Source organism: Condylura cristata, unplaced genomic scaffold (genome assembly GCF_000260355.1).
Source record: "Condylura cristata isolate star-nosed mole 26May11 unplaced genomic scaffold, ConCri1.0 scaffold00012, whole genome shotgun sequence".
NCBI lineage: Eukaryota > Metazoa > Chordata > Mammalia > Eulipotyphla > Talpidae > Condylura > Condylura cristata.
The window spans coordinates 39,715,899-39,731,824 of record NW_004567113.1 but is presented as its reverse complement, the minus strand read 5'-3'; the positions used below and the strand labels follow the sequence as shown (position 1 = coordinate 39,731,824).

At 39.8% G+C, this 15,926-nt stretch overlaps 1 protein-coding gene across 1 annotated transcript in view; it reads left to right on the top strand.

Moving 5' to 3' along the window:
* DTHD1 (death domain containing 1) overlaps positions 1-15,926 on the top strand; it is a 53,296-nt gene that overhangs the window by 34,915 nt on the left and 2,455 nt on the right. Inside the window, exon 8 of the mRNA XM_004681496.2 lies at positions 15,458-15,515. Coding sequence (XP_004681553.2) covers positions 15,458-15,515 — 58 coding nt within the window. The remainder of the gene's footprint in view (positions 1-15,457; positions 15,516-15,926) is intronic.

Below are 15,926 nucleotides of genomic sequence, written 5' to 3'. Positions count from 1 at the left end.
GGCCCGCCCGCTGCTCCCCTCAGCAGTGTACTTCGTGGATCTGCCTGTTCTGCTCCCCACTCTGTCTCTGGTGAATCTTCTCACCGCCCCTGCACCTCTGGCCTGTACCAGTTCTGTATGCATAAATAAATAAATCCTTAAAAAAAAAAGGAGCAAAGAATATGCATTGGAACAAAGAAAGTTTGTTCAACAAATGGTGCTGGGAAAACTGGGCTGTTTCTCCTAATTTAATGAATATCAATGAACATCTCAATGAGATTCCAAGTTGCTGAAAATATTTATCATTCACAGACACTTCAGCTCAGTTATTTTAGTTATAATAGCAATATTTTATAAAGTTACATATAAAGTCATTGTTTTTAGTAATAATTTATAAAATTATAATATTGTTTGACGATGGGCCTCCCTTGCTGCACAGGGGTTAAAATTTCAGCGCTATGTAGCCACCACCCACTGCAACACAAGTTCAATCTCCCACCAGGAGCTGACCCACATGGTGCAGCAGACCTCTCCTCTCTAACCCACTGCTCCCCTTCAGCAGTGTATTTAGGTAGATCCACCTTTTCTATCTCTGGAGAGTCCTCTCACCGCCTGCACATAAGGCCTATACCCTACTTCTTATATGCATAAATAAATAAATCTTTAAAGAATAAAACTAAGTTTCAAGAGTGGATCGGAACGTATTATCCCAGTGCTAACTATAAAGAAAACAGATTATAAAATCATATGCTTTTTCAAAAATTCTTTAAATCAGGGCTATTTGTGTGTAAGAGAGAAGATGTTGTAAGTGCATTTAACATCAATTTAAAATTTTCTGTATGTTAATTGCATGCTTGCTCCATTAGTGTTAATTGCAATAATATGCATGTTGCTTCATGACCAACTCTAGGAGAATGGCGTTCAAAGTTTGCTCTGTAGAGCTAGCATGTCAATTTGATTTTAAACCTCAAAAAAACTTGAGAAGCCTTCTCACTCTTTGCAATGTTTTAATTCTGGCTCTCACTGAGCCCTTCTTGGCATGACCTACCTGCCTTCCTTTTATCTTAAAAGACAGTTTTGACCACATCACTGAAAAATTGACTATATAGTGTGTGTGAAAAGCTAAGGAGAGAAAATGAGCAAAAGTGCTTTAGTCAGAAATAGGATCCTGGATTCTTTCCCAGAAGGTGCTTTGCCCACCAATTTACTCAGAAATTAATCTCTCCCCCTCTCCTTTCTTCGCCTTCCTCTTCTGTCTCCCCCTCCCTTAGCTTTTCCTTTACTCTCCACCTCCTTTCCCTAATCTCTTCCTCTTTCCTGCCCACCACCTCTTCCTCCTTCTCTGTCCCTACTCACCCCTCCTCTTTCATTTTCCTCCTTTACCCTCTGACCATAAAAGGGAAGGATTCACTGCCCAGAAGACTGCATAACTAATGGAGAAATCATGCCTTTTATTGTCACATGACTTTTAAGAATGTACTCATGAAGGAAGTACACATATTTTTGCCTGCCTGAGAAAAGTTTATAAAAGAATGTCACCGATGGGTTTACAATTTTTTCTTTTAAAGTTGTTAAATTTTATAAGTAAAAAAAAAATTCATCATTCCGACAATCTAACTCATAAACTCCAACATTTTCCCCTGTAGATTTTCAGTCAACAAGTCAATAAACACTAAGTAACTGTCTCATTATATGAATTATTATGAAAGGACTTAAAAATATGATAGGGGTCAAGGTTATGGCTTTCGAAGAAACTACAGTCCAGTTCAGGAAATGAAGCATGAACACTACTCACTTTATAAAATAATATGGGATAAATAACAACTGACTAAAACCATCCAGTAATACTGAAACTGCTGATTAATTGTCAGCGAGTTTCCAAGATGGTAAGGAAGTGCAAGGGCATTTCAGATGGGTTGAGGCAACGTGGGGACATATCATGGAGCAAGATGAAGGTAGAGGATGTCTAGTTTGGGAGAGGAGAGAGAAAGGTAAGGCATCAATTGAAACTTTGAAGAAGCAAAGCATGAGGTATGTTTCCAAAATTGGCAATGATCATAACTGTAGAGGGAGTGAAAGATGTGGGAAATCATACTGGAAGGAAGTTGGAGAAAGATTCTGTAGAATTTTGAATGCTATGTTTAGGGCAGCCAAATGTCTCTGTGGAATTGTTACAGGCAGAGCTTTCTGTCTAACTTTGCTAAAAGAATGTGATTAAGTTCATGACATATGACTCATATATAAGGTAGAGATTTAAACCAGAGATCCTTATTATACGCATAAAAAAAAAATTCACCCACATTCGTTGGAATATGGTCAAACTGAAGGTAAGTATATATCCACCTAATTTATAATTGAAACACCTCTTTTCCTGTAAGGAAAGCAAATCACTCAAAAGTTTTAACCAAAAGAGTGTCATGATCATATTTTGTTACCTATGACTTCAGTCATAGGTGATTTATCTTTTTAACATAAAGATAAATTGGAAAGAGATGAGCTTAGCAATAGTAAAATAAAGGCTGAAAATTGGTCCCTGGGGGAGAGACGAGGGCCTGATAAAAAGCCATGGCAGAATGGAGGGAAGAAGAGAAGAGTGACAGAGACTATGGGGATCAGCTAGATTTGCTGATACCATGAAGATGGTGAGTGCGAAAGTCAAGAGGACACTGCGAGATAGAGGAAGCTGTGGAGGTTCTTAAGAAGCTGGTTTGGCTGTTATCTGCTGTCACCACATAGTGTTTCACTGAAATGACTAGAAGTACGTTTCAACTTGCATTTCAACTCCTTTCTTTCTAATATTGCCCTATTAATAGATGGTTACAACTTTCTTCTTGAAGGCCTGTCAATAGTCCCCTTTCCTGCTGTAGGTCACACAGATGAGGCTATTTTCCATAAAAACAGATGTGATTTATGCGTTTTCTAAAAATCTTTCAGTTCGCACTAGGTGTTTATTGATCAAGGTACAAGCCTCTCCCCTGGCACATAAGACCATTCACACCCCACAAGTTACTTTCATGAACCCCAGCACCCCATGTTCAACTAACTAACATCTTTTGTTGCATTTCCATGTAAGGCCGGACCTCTTTTTCTCATCATGGTCTTCAGGACACAGCTGCCCTTTGTGACATGTTGCCCCCACACTTATCTCTGTTAATATCTCTTCAGTAGAAGCCTTAATGACCCTGGCAAAATTAAGTGCAACCACAGCACTATGAAATTATGCTAAGGTGTGGTTTGTTCAAATTTTCTGTATACCATAATAATGGTAATGGTAGTAAGTAATAGCCACTGTTCTTCTCTTGATAAACTATATACACATGTTAACTCATTTGCTGAAAAGTTAGGTGGATGAAGAAATGAGATGTGGAGAGGTTTGTTCAAGGGGAAAGAGACAACTATAAAGCTATTTACTGCTTGAACCTGCTTGACTGCCACGCAGAGGCTCTTGCCAATACACTGACATCTCTGATTAAGCAGGACTGAAGCACAATGTTTTAATTTCCCAACCTCCTACCCCAATTCCTAACATGCATTCAAAATGTTTTGTTGAACTATTTGATAAATGCATGAATGCATGCTGGAGAAAACGGAAAAAAAAACAATTGAGGTTGGAGTCTCTTAAGAGCTGAAAAACTTCTTCATTTCCCAGTTACAGTTATAGATAGCAAGAGACCTTCCTGCACTCAAAGGAATGACTTACATGGGGATTTCACACAGAGGCCAGTCTAGACAACATCTGTATCCCTTTGGAAAGGCCAGTCCTATCTATAAACCAGCAACAAAACAAAACGACATAAAAGTTTAAAAAAATTGAGCCCTCCCTTGTGGCACAGAGGGTTAAAGCACAGCACTGAGAAACTTAAGCTACTTCTTCATGAGTTCGATTCCCGCCTGTGCCGGAGGTGACCACATGGTGTGGCAGACCTCTCCTGGCCTGCCCGCTGCTCCCCTCAGCAGTGTACTTCGTCGATCTGCCTGTTCTGCTCCCTGCTCTGTCTCTGGTGAATCCTCTCACTCTCCCCATCTCTGGCCTGTACCCCAGTTCTATATGAATAAATAAATCTTTAAAAAAAAAGTTTAAAAAATTGGTTGGAATAGTCTACTAAGAATTATGCTCAGAGTCTGTTAGTCATCTTCATAGGTTGTCAGGATTGACAAAACTTTGGAATTGTGAAGTAAAGAAGAATAAAAAGGCAGAAGATTGAAGTTTACGCAAGTTCTAATGGCATTGTGTATCTTTGATTTGTTGAGCTGCTTTTAAAATAAAGAGCATCTTCTAAGTAGGTGCATTTATGGATCAAAGACATCTGCCTTTGCCAGAACTGCTTGGCAGAGTGAGCAAAGGCTTAAGCATATTAGTAATAGTTAGCAGCTAAGGAGGGCTGGCCATCCTCCAGGCACCTTTGAAGTGCTTTACATACATTGTTACTTAATCTCACTGCAACTGCTCTTTTCTTTGATAAAGTAGAAAATAGGTTACTTGGATTTAGAAACCTGATTTACCTCTCCCAGTTTGGGACAAACTTTCTTTATTGCTTCCATATCTACTTCCTGCGTTCCAGACCAGTGCTTGCCTACCTCTGCGGCAGTCCTGAGCTTCCCTGTCTGTGTCTGTCCCATCTTCTCAGGTCAGTGGGGGTTTTTTGAATTGTGGTCTATCTGGTATCAGGACCCATAGGTTTCTCCCTGATGACTGACTTCTTTGAGAGCTGAACAATACTTAATCCCCTTTTCTTGACAAGCCATGATCAAGTTACAGTCTTAAAAAGCCATTTTCTAAGACACAATATAAAAATTAACAAAGAAACAAAACATAAGACTGACTGAATTTAGATGTGTGGTTTAAAGCCAACCACCATCCGAGCTAAATAAAGATACAGATCTGCTTTGTTTTCGGGGCTGGGAGCAGCCTGTTTTCCTCTCAAAAACTCTTAATTTCTAGACTTGTCTCGGAGTGAGACTACTTTGGGTCAACACTAAACTCAGTCTTACTTTTTTTCCTTGGTAGTCTTACTTCTCAATAGCATTGTGCTGGTCTTCAGATCTTGCTATGTGGAAACACTTCCTTTGATTGTATGGGCCAAGCCTTTCTGGCAGCCCTCAGGAAGTTCTATACTGACTCTGCAATTATAATAGCCTCGAGGATGGAAACAACAGGATATTTATTGACTGATGCTGGTTCTTTTAAGTTATTTATTTCAATAGTGGTGTGTGCATGTGGATGTGTGTGTGTGTGTGTTTGTGGAAATTTTCAAAAACACATGAACAGAGAGAAAATAAAATGGAATCTATTGTATATGGACCCAACACTCATTATTTTCTGTCATTCATCTATGCCCCAAGAATTTTTTTGTTTGAATATTTTAAAACATATATACTTATTATTTTACTTTACTTGTAAATAATTCAGTGTGTTTCCCTAATAGGTGCAGACTTTGAAAAGACAAAATAACCACAATATCCTGACTATTCCCAATAAAATTAGCAATTACTAATTTATAACATCTACAATCTTGTCCATTTGCTCATTTATTTTTGTGTTTTGTGCTTCATTTGTTGAAAAGCAAGGACAAGAATAATGTCTACACGTTGCATTTGTATCTATGCCACCATTTGTTGCCTTCTCAGACATTTCAGACATCAGCTCAGTCTACGCTTGGAGCATACGACAGAGATAGCACATGTTATCCCCATTCCACAGCAATAGAGTTTGTATATAAAGGTCGCATGATGAATCAAGTCCTGAAATGACTGAGTGAAAGTCCTACATTAGGGCCTCCCTGGTGGCACAAGGGATTAAAGTGCAGCACTATGAAGCTATCTACAGCCACTGTGACATAAGTTCGGTCCCTGGCCAGCGAAGTGACCCACATGGCACACTGAACTCTCCTGTCCAGCTTGCTGCTCCCCTCAGCAGTGTATTTTAGTCAATCTTCCTGGTCTGCTCCCCACTCTGTCTCTGATGAATCCTCTCACTCTCCTGTACCACTGACCTGTACCCCAGTTCTTATATGCGTAATTTTTTTTTTTTTAAAAAGAAAGTCCGACATTAAAAGTTTCACTTTACACACAAGGTTTCACTTACAGATTATAGATAAAGAATCTGTAGTCTTACAAATGTTGTTTTAAATATTATAACCACCAGTTAGAGTTTGTTTGGGTCAAGTTATTTTACTTCCCTAAACCTCAGTTTTGTCCTTTGTAAAGCAGACATGATAACAACTACCTCACAAGGGTATCAATATAATAGTCTGATCCATAGTTATATAACAAACTACACTTTAAGGGGATTGAATAATTACTGGCGTATGGTAAGTGATTTTTAAGAAGTAGCTGATATCATGCAGAGGTGAAATTATTGATTAAGTTAGGACTTAATGTATACCTAGATTTCAAGATTAATTGCGTATTACCTTGGAGAAGCTGCCTTATGAAATGGGAGTGACCCACTTCAAAACGATTGTTATGGGATGGAATGAATGAATAGTCATTTGTCCAGCCCAGTTTTGGGCATTTATTTTACTTCATATTCTCTAACCTACTGGGATCTGTGGTTTGGTGCCTGACATTAATTTTGGTGAAATTCTCAGTTATTGTTATTTCAAAATATTTCTTCTTTTCTTTCTCTTTCTTCTTTTGGAGCTCCCATGACATACTTTATCCCCTTTGTAGTTGACCCACAGTTCTTGGATATTTGGTTCTGTTGATTTTTTTTTCTTTGTCTTATTTTTATTGAGATAGTCCCAACTCAGAAATTTTTTCCTCAACCTTGTTTATGAACTAATGAGCCAATAAAAATAGGCCTCATTCTGTTAGTAATTTGACCTCTAAAATTTCTTTTTGGTTCTTCGAATTTCCAAGAATCAATGTCCCACTGTTATTATAGTCTGTATACTCATCTGGTAGAATATCCTTATCATATCAATCCATGTTTTAAAATTCCTTAGCTGGTCATTTCAACAACCCTGCCATATGAGTCTAGTTATGATGCTTGTAGGTTTTGCCTTTTATTATGTCTTGAAATTTTTTCTTGATAAATGATTATGAAGTACCTGTAAAAGGAAAAGTGGTAAATAGGCCCTTAGAGCTGTGCCAGTAAGGTGTGGAGCAGGAAAACATTCTACAGTTAAATGATACCATAGGTCATGGTGGCCAGGGCAAGGTGTGGTGGGGGGGAGGGAGGTGACAGAAACCTTGAATTTGGAGTTGCTACTATCTGCATAAGAGACTCGTAACCTTGAGCCTTCTAAGTTCTGGGAACTGCCCACATTCTGGGAACTCAGAGCCATCCTTGATGAATCAGTTTCTATAAATCAGCTTCCATGCCCTATAAAAGGCATGTTCCCCACTGGGTGCGACTTCTCTGAGCCTGGTGGGTGTCAGTGAAACTTGCCCAGGGGCCGATAAAGTTCCTGCTTGTCAGAAACTTTGCCTGACTATCTCTTAACTATGCCAAACTTTTCTTTTCTTTCTCTCTCTCTCTCTCTCTCTTTTTTTTTTTTTTTTTAAGATTCACTTATTTATGCATACAGAACTGGGGTACAGGCCAGAGGTGAAGGGGTGGTGAGAGGATTCACCAGAGACAGAGTGGGGAACAGAACGGGCAGATAGACAAAGTACACTGCTGAGGGAAGCAGCGGGCAGGTCAGGAGAGGTCTGTGGCATCATGCAGGTCACTTCCCTGGCGGTAGATCGAAGTAGTGAAGTGGCTGCAGCTAGCTTCATAGTGCTCTTTATAAGCCATTGCACCACCAGGTAGGGCTGCCAAACCTTTCAATACCACCTCACACCACAGTGAGTCTGTACCTCTGGGCTGTGAACTTTATGTGAGTTTTTCAGTCCTTCTCAGCTCCTCCAGTCTCTGAGACATGGTGACCGTGGAGATTGGAGTTGGGTATTTCTTTCTCCTGGGTCACTTAGGTAAGGGTAAAGGCCCAAAAGCTAAAGCTTTTGTAAAATAGCTTCTTCTGAGAGCAGATCTTGTTTACAAGATTGTTCTGGCATATTCTATAATGATTCCTTTCTCCCACTTCCTGCCCAAAGCACAAAGGGATTTTCCACAGATGTTCACTATGAGAACCTGGTTGAGTTTCTGGAGTAGAATCTACAAAACCATGGGAGCCTCCTAATGTCTGGGATCCCCAGGAGTTTTGACTCTCTGACTTGTTCACAGTGACCCTCTAGGATGTGTCAATCACATTCAGGTTTTCTTGCCCTGGTGCTATTTCACATGGTGGTTTGTAGTCATGGATTTGTAAATTAGTCTCTGTATTCCACTGTTACTTGCTTCAATTTTGGGTGTCAGATGTTTTCCCTCTGACTTTAACTTTCCTGGAGAATTTAAAACGAGTTCTGATGTTTTAGTTTATTTAGCATTTCACTTGTTAGGACACAGGGACAACTTCTAGATTCTCACATCCCTGACTGGAAACAGAAAGTCTTGCCCAATTCTTCACCACAATACGTCCTTATTCAGCACTTATATACAGTCTGATTTTATTTTTAGCTGTGTTAGATTATAGCTATAGCACAAAGTTGTTTGTTCATTTGTTTTTTTTAACCCTCACAATATATTGTACCAGATTATTCTTTGACCAATATTCTAACTTATTTATAATGTAATGAGCACTACAAATTCTATAGAAATTATATATTTAAAATACTGATATTATACAGCTTACAGTTTTGAGGCAACATACTGACTCAGTTAGGCAAATGGCAACTGTTACATAGTTGAAGAGCTCTCTATACAAAATAAATACAAAGTAAACAGTGAAAATGGTTATATAATTATGGATCCTAAAGGCATCTGGAAAAATCTGTGCTAAAGGTAACCCAGAAGAATGCTAATTATATACACACTTTCTAGATCTTTCATTATTCATTATTTTCACTTTTTTTAACTACAAAATCAATTGCCTATCTTCCAGAAAAAAATAATCAATAATACAGTTGTGGGAGTAGAGGAATGAGAGGATGAGGGTTGGATGGAAGAGATGTTGACACAAGAAACTGTAATACTTACCTGGAAAATGAGACTCACTTACTAGGGCAATGATAAAGCACAAGGACCCCACATGGTGCTTTTTGGTCTTGGGTGTATTACACTGGTGGTTAGCTGTAGTGCCGTGTGATACACATGGAGGTTGGGTCTCTGTGTCATACAGTCCTGTGCGTTTCACTTTCTACACATATTGGTTCTTCAGTAGGCATCCAGGACTGATGACAGGTGACACTTAAAGAGGACAACTCTAGCACTTATTTCTCTATCTTCCAAATAATATGTTGTGGGTGTCCAAGTATATCTTAAAATAGGATGTGACATGAGGATTCAAGCATATCATTTTATGTCACTGTTTCCACTTACATATGTGTGACATAGAAGGGCCTTTTTTTGTTTTTCCTGACGTTCTTCCTGAAAATTTCATATTTGGTTTTAGAGATTAGAGTGGTTGAGCCCTGTAGAAAGCCTGGTGGTTGCACTTAAAATATACCATCAAGTAGAACCTACATCAGTTATCAATTTGCACCTGAAGAATTATCTTCACCCAAAAAGTGGTGATGGTTTCCGATACCATCTATGCTGTCATCTATGCTGAAGTCCCTCACTGGGCCTATGTGCATCCTTTTAGACTGGAGGGTGGGGGAGCAAAATCACAATGTGATATTATCAAACAAGTTATCTGAAGTCACTTTATAGTGACATCTATTTCTACTGTTGTTTTCTACTCTCATTTTCACACACAGGTTCCAGAGGGAGATTCACTTAGCAAACTCCAGCATCACACTAAGCTCCCTGAAAGCACCACTCATTAGGGTGGGTTCTGCCCACATGGAAGCTCTGATCTTTCTGTACATTGTCACAGACAACATGGTCAGTAGTGGCTGGACCCTGGCCAGCTGTGAGACCACAGGTGTGGTCCCAGTGCTGATATGTCACAGCAACACTCAGGAAAGCTGTGGTCTTGCTCTATGGAAAGCTGTCTGTACAATATTAGCCTTAGTCACAAACGACTGCTGGACAGCCATCTGGGGATTGGGATTTGAGATGTGGAGAAGCATCTCTGCTTGCCAAATGAGATGCTGGTGCTGTCAAGACTTAGTGATCATAACAACGATGTGACTTTCCTTGAGTGTTAACTGTGTGCAGGGGAATACTCTGCTATTCCATGTCTATCATTTAAAGCTTACAGGAAGCCTAGGAAGTAGTTGCCATAATGGTTCTTAAAAGTTTAGGAAAATAAAGCATGAATTGATCAGGAACTAAACTGACAGAGTGGGATCTAAACTCAGTTTACCTGAAAGTTTCTGCACATGGAGGTGGATACCAGGGTTAGATCATCTGTGTAAACTGCAAGGTAATGCATGAATTTTGAAGTACTATTATTACTGTGTCCCGACAGGATTTGATATGTAGGAAGCAATCAAAACTTCACTTTGGTCTTGATATGGTATCGGAAACCATCACCACTTTTTGGGTGAAGATAATTCTTTGGGTGCAAATTGATAACTGATATAGGTTCTACTTGATGGTATATTTTAAGTGCAACCACCATGCTTCTAGTTTTGCTTGTTCTTTACATACTTACTGTGTGTGTGTGTGGGGGGGGGGAATTCAGAAACAGAGTGGGGAGCAGAAAAGGCAGATCTACTGAAATGCATACATTGCTGAGGGTAGCAGTGGGCACACACAGGAGAGGTCTGTGGGTCATCTCGTTGGCCCGGGATTGAACTCATGCTGCAGTGGCTGTGATAGCTTCATAGTGTTGTGTTTAACTCCTTGCACTACAGGGTAGGGCCCAGTTTGCTTGTTCTAAGTGTGACCTTATGTGAGACCAATAAATTTTGAAAGTGTGAGTTTGGTTTTTTTTTTTTTGCCTTTTATTCAATTTCATCTTTGAGAACAGAAAGGTTTAAGAACTATTGCTCTATCTCTTGGTGAGTAAAAAGTAACTTCCTTTGCTGAGAGAGTGGTAAGTAGGGGTGAGGTAGAGGTCTTGCAAAGATCCCTTAAGGTTTGAAGTGTTTTCTGTAGGGAATAGTGGAAGAAGTCTTCAGGGATACAAAAGCCTTTGATAAACAGCCCTGAAATTGCATGCCTTAAGGGCATGGTGATAACAATCCTTACTATTATCCACAGAAGGTTCTCAGGACTAGCAAGTACTTACAGAGGGCAGGGGAATTGGTATTTTTGTGTTTCAATAATTGTCCATTCCTAAGTTCATTTGTATAGCAGAATTGACAAATACTTGAGGCTAAAATCCTACTATGAGAAAATAATTTATATTATGAAGAAAAGTATTATTTGCTTGAAGAAAAGAGAAAAAAGATACAATAGAGTATTGAAAGTCTAACTGGGGAGGAAAAACAGGTGTATATGAATAGCATTTGTTAGGCAACAGGCAATTTTAAGGTAAAAGGTAAACTGAGTGATAGCATATAAATTCCCAAATAAGAATCCAGAAACCAGAGTAGTTGATAATAAAGATAAAAATTCAACTAGTTCCTTGAAACTATCATGAGAGATGAAGTAGATCATTCAAGTCAAGAGAAGATATCATCATTAAATTAAAATGATAATTAACCAATATGTTCATTACCATCAAGCATTGTAAAGAATGAACTTACACAGGAATGAGATAACTCCTTGACACTCAAAAAGACATAGACTCTAACAGGAAATGTCAACCCTGATCGTGGCTGCTTCTAGGAGTGGAGAAAGTGCCCAACCAAGGGAAACTTGGAATTTCTGTGTAAAGTAACATTGGGTAATAAGACTAATATGCCCAAGTTATTTCTGGGCGGTAGGGGAGGCTATACACAAACATCACACGTGTATGAACTCAACTAAAAGTAGCTTGCTAAATTTTAAGAGTTTAATAACAGATCTGTATTTAAGGGACAGAATTGTAAGCAATCAAAGGACTCTTAATAATGGCCTGTAGGGCCCTCCCCAGAGGTGAAGTGGGTTAAAGTGCAGCACTGTGTACCTATCCACAACTGTTATAGGGCACCTCAATTCAGAGAGAGGCACCCCTGAAGCCCCAAAACCTGCCTGCTCTAAGTGGGTTCTGCCATCCGCCGCAACAAAACAAAACATATAAAGCTTTAATGAAAAGTGACTTTAATACAGTGAATATACAATACGGAACACAGAGAATGTATCTTCTAAATCAAACACCTGAAGTTACCCATCCCCTCGTGGGCAAAAGTCAACCCAAAAGGGATTGGCCCAAAGCAAGGCCTGAAAGCCTGCCACAAGACTAAAGCACCTTCTGGCCGGGACCCATGGAAAAGGGTCAGAAATGGCCAGACAAATCTGAGAGGAAAAGAGCAAAATCAAAATCAATATAAACACTGCCATAGTCACCTCCCTACAGGTATCTCACCCACATCTGCCTTAACCAGTCCAGGGTCAGGAAACAAGCCCGGATTCTTCATCACATGTTTGCTGCTCCATGTGGCTTCCTTAGGTCTCCTCCATCTGCCTTCCTTCTCTCTTCTTCTCTCTCCTTTTTCTCTGCTCAGTTCCACCCTCCTTCTGGGTGGGGCAGGGAACCTGGAACTTCCCTTCTCCTAGGGACCACCCAGTTACACAACCACTGCAGCATGAATTCAACCCCCAGCCAAGGGAGTGACCCACATGGGGCAACAAACCTCTCCTGCCTAGCCCACTGCTCCCCTCAGCAGTGTATTTTAATCAGTCTGTCTGTTCTGCTCCCCACTCTGTTTCTGATGAATCCTCTTACTCCCCAACCCCATACCTCTGGCCTGTACCCCAGTTCTTATATGCATGAATAAATAAAAATCTTTAAAAACAAACAGTGGTCTGTAAAGTGTAAATACACTTTCAGGTTAAGTGCCTATCTTTGTTTGCATTGTAAACCACTTTGAAGGCACTAAGACCTGTGTTGTATTTAGCAGCATGAATACGACACAACTGTACACAGCTGAGTTACTGATGCCTTTATACCATTTCCCTGGAAAGTCTTACAATAAAGGGAAACTGCTGCATAAACCACACTACTTCCTTTTATAAGGTAGGTGTGTATTGAGATAGTGGAGAGAGCTGGAGAGCCAGTTCAGATTTGCCTAACAATCTCCTGACGAGTGACATATATTGAAAGTGACATTTAAGAAATCACACTCTACAAAATAAAGCAAAGACTATTGCCATGACAGGTTACCTGAGAGGAGTAACAAGTCTTCCTTTAGCAAATAGTAGACCATGAGAAGATGCAACAGAACTCTGGATGTGAAGAAGGGAAGAGAGGACCACGGAGAAAAGTCTGGATGTGAGTCAGTTCCACTGATGACACAACGAGGGAGCCACATGCAGACAGGGTCATCGGTGGGAGGGACCCTGCAAAGGCCAAGAGCAGCTTCTCTGTTTGACTTGAAGCTGACGCTGAGAACAGTGAGAGTTTAGAGGAAGTGTGCAAGAAAAATGTTGCATAGAAAATGTTGGGAGTGACCAAATGCGGAGATTTACTGAGGGACTGGATAAGGGCAATAATAAATCAGGCCTTGCATCCAAAGGTGATAAGCTGGTAATAAATTGGGCCTTGCATCTAATTAACGGGTCCTTGCATTGGGATGGGACTAGATGAAGGTGATAACGAACTGGGCCTTACATCAAGGAAATAGCGATGAGTCACCCCTTTGAAATCTGAGCTTAGGACCTATATAAGAGACCCTGCCCCCTTATTGAGTTGGCAGTAGCTGCAGACCCCACTCTAGGGGCTCCGTCTCAGCTGCTGTCTGGGAGCAATAAACTCTGCTTGCTCAGCCTTTCTGCCTCCTGCCTTCCTTTCTTGCGGCCGGTCACAGAAGTTGGGACAAAACAGAAAATAGCAAAGAAGGGGAAGAAATGGAGGAGGGAGAAAGAACTAGAAGGAGAAGAATGGAAGCACTGAGAGTCTCTGATGAAGATGCCACGTAGGAGATCAGCATAATGTCTACTCTTCTAAGAGTCAGGGGTTGTAAACATTCACTGATTTTACTGATGTATTCCAGGTAAAGAAGGCTTTAATTTCCATGGATGTGAAAATATAGATACTGAAACACACTAGAATCACTCTCAGTGTGGCAAGATGCTACGAGACATCTGTTGAGAATTGATGACTGGGTGGGGGGATTATTTATTCTACGGGCACCACTTTGCCCAGGCTCAGTCCAGACCATGTATATTTTTTCTGGAAATGATAGAATCCGCTGCACTATCCAGATTGATGCTTCCAACTTTTTTGAAAGGTTTAAGCAGAAAGCTGATGTGTGAAGAGTCTGTTTTTTCCCTCACTGCTACTGTATTGATTTAATGCTTGAACTTAAGTTGTTTCTTAATCTATTCTTATTAAGTTTTCTTAATGGAAATTTTACATCCCTGTTTATATAATGCCTATGACAAGAATACCTATAAAATGTAATATTCAGATTCAATCAGCTGGTATTGAGTGTTTGTTATGAACCAGCCAGCGAGCCAGCATTAGCTTAGAGCATCTCCATTATTCTTACATCTATTGATGTGATGTAAACTTTTTAAAAAGATTTTTATTTATATTTATTTTTGCATAGAAGAACTGGGGTTTAGACCAAAGGTATGTGCAGTAAGAGGCTTCACCAGAGACAGACTGTGGAGCATAACAGAAGAATCTACAGAAATACACTGTTGAGGGGAGCAGCAAGCGGTTCAGGAGAGGTCTGCTGCACCTTGGGTGGATCACCCACCTTTCCTTGGAGGTGGATCACCTCCCTGGGCAGGGATCAACTTGTGCTTCAGTGGCTACTGATAGCTTCATAGTGCTGAGACTTAACCCCTTGCACATCCAGGCAGAACTTGTGTGTGTATTTCATAGTCACATTTCAGAGCTGAGAATGGGGAGACAAATCAATTGTCTAGCGGCTGAAAACATTTCCAAATCCAGACATTTGTTATTTTACTCTATTAAGTGAGAACAAACTGTTCTGCAGACTGTAGAAAAACAGTATGTGGACAATTGACAAAACTGTCTTAAGATAAAATATCTGCTCAGAGACTTATTTTAAACATCACGTATGCACACAGATTCACTCCTTTAGCCACAAAACCTATCACCTGAGCCCCCTCCGGAGGCCCTGTGGTGAGTGCTAAGGACCTGTTTCTGCTCCTCTGGGCTTTTACCAGATACCAATCAGTTGCAGAAAGGTCATTTGTTCTGTGTTCTCAACAGATGGAGATGTTGATTCCAACTTAATGTGCACACTATAATAACATTTGAATGCATATCCCTAAATGTAAATTTGCTGAGAGACTTGCTGAGAGACTTTTGCCTTATCTCAGGAAAGTAATGCAGAGCACTAGGCCACAAACACACTAATTTTGCCAGGTAGGCAATTCAGTACACTCATCAAAGGGGTAAGGTTCAGATGGATTTTTGTTTATAGCTTGCTCACAAATTAATGATCTCTTCTGCTTATTCTGTGTCTCTTTCCCCAATAGCATAAAAAATTAATCAACCGTCCACGGAGTACTAAAAGAATTTCTTCAGATCCTCTAGGTAAGGAAAACTTGTTTTGTTCTTATTGCGCTGGTACTTTTTTTTCTTGTAGTTTTATCTATATGAATTTTTTTTTTGAAAAATAGAGTGACTTTACAATTAATCATTAGGTTTCTCAGCCTACTCAGTGGTTTCACTTCAGAAATCATGGACCTATAAGCCAAATCAGCTACACTCTTTTTCTGAAATGTTGACATTTAAATTGTAAATTTTAAACTGTGGTCACTTTAAAATACCACTTGAAGTCAACAGACTTTAAGAGCGATTTATTCATTGCTATGAAACCCCAAAGGAAACATTTACTATTAAATTGTGGTTATGAATATCAGTGATAGAAAATGATGTTTATCACAAAATTTCAAAGTAGAATTTGAAATTTTTATACCATTTTGGTCTAGACATATGCATTTT